At 39.8% G+C, this 1,235-nt stretch overlaps 1 protein-coding gene across 1 annotated transcript in view; it reads left to right on the top strand.

Annotated features, from left to right (window-relative positions):
* Positions 1 to 208: 208 nt before the first annotated feature.
* MSX1 (msh homeobox 1) overlaps positions 209 to 1,235 on the top strand; it is a 2,042-nt gene continuing 1,015 nt past the window's right edge. Inside the window, 1 exon segment of the mRNA XM_075266228.1 lies at positions 209 to 647. Within this exon segment, the coding sequence (XP_075122329.1) occupies positions 209 to 647 (439 nt within the window).

The raw sequence follows: 1,235 nt of genomic DNA, 5'->3' as shown, positions 1-1,235 counted from the left end.
TGGGACCTATCACTGAGCTCTTCCCTCCCCCTCTCTCCTCCTATTGGACCAGACCATTATTGGCTTCTGCTTTATTAACAAGAAAGTGCTGAGTCTCCAGCTTGAAGTATGACAAGAAGCTGCCAGCCTGCTGAGGATTTACATTGCTGAGCTCCCATGGAAAGCACATGTCCTCCTGCTCTCTGAGGTTTTCTTGGAGCACTTCTGTATGGCCCCTGGTGTTCTTACGACTTCTTTCCAGCTTGGTGGAGCAAAAGTTGAAAGTCCTAGTCCTTAAAGCAAGACGACCATGCAGACCAACCTAAAGATGGCAGTGGAGGAAGAAAGTGACAACAAGCCCAGGGTGAATGCTGCAGTGTTGCCCTTCAGTGTGGAGGCATTGATGGCTGACAAGAAGCCTTGTAGGGACAGGGACATCTCCAGTCCTACTGTCTCCCCACTAGCTGGAACATCTCAGAGCCCCAGGATGGGCTCCCTGGCTGCTGCCCCCACTGCAGACACCCCCAGTTCCCCTAGATCTATCAACAGCCATTATACTGTAGGAGGAATCATGAAACTCCCAGAAGAAGCTCTGGTCAAGTCTGAGAGCCCTGATAGTGAGAGGAACCCCTGGATGCAGAACCCCAGATTCTCCCCATCCCCACCAAGTAAGTACTGGAGCCGGAAGGCTTCTCCTCTCTATACTTGGAGCTGCTTTAACTCTTTGCTGCCTGTAAAAAAAAGTTTGCAGAACTTTTGTGATGTTTATGTACAAAGTGTATTGCAATGTTCTTGTGGTTGGAGTTCGTAGTCTGCTTGTAATTCAACCAATCTGATAATAATCTGATAATAATCTGTAACAAAACTGCACATAACACAGCACACAATGGCATAAAAGGGCTCTGCGAAAAATTTGTTTTTTTTCTGGTTAGTATTAGTGTTGGTACAACTTTTCTATTAGTAATGCCATAGTTACAATTGTTATTATTAATATCAATAGATCTTCTAAGTTACTTTTAGTTTCACTACTTTGGGAATTGTTAATATGAGTATTATTATTGGCAATAATAATAGTCAGAATAACTATACTAATAATAATATAATAGTAACATTGTTATTAGTAGTATTGCTATAACTTTTATATTATGAATAATAATAATAATAATAATAATAATAATAATAATGTTATTAGCAGATGTGTTATTGGTATATTTTTATATTATTCATAATAATAGTTGTAGTAATAATAATAATAA

This window comes from Leptodactylus fuscus, chromosome 1 (genome assembly GCF_031893055.1).
Source record: "Leptodactylus fuscus isolate aLepFus1 chromosome 1, aLepFus1.hap2, whole genome shotgun sequence".
Classification (NCBI taxonomy): domain Eukaryota; kingdom Metazoa; phylum Chordata; class Amphibia; order Anura; family Leptodactylidae; genus Leptodactylus; species Leptodactylus fuscus.
The sequence above is the reverse complement of the archived record's forward strand: the minus strand, read 5'-3'. Positions and strand labels throughout refer to the sequence as shown.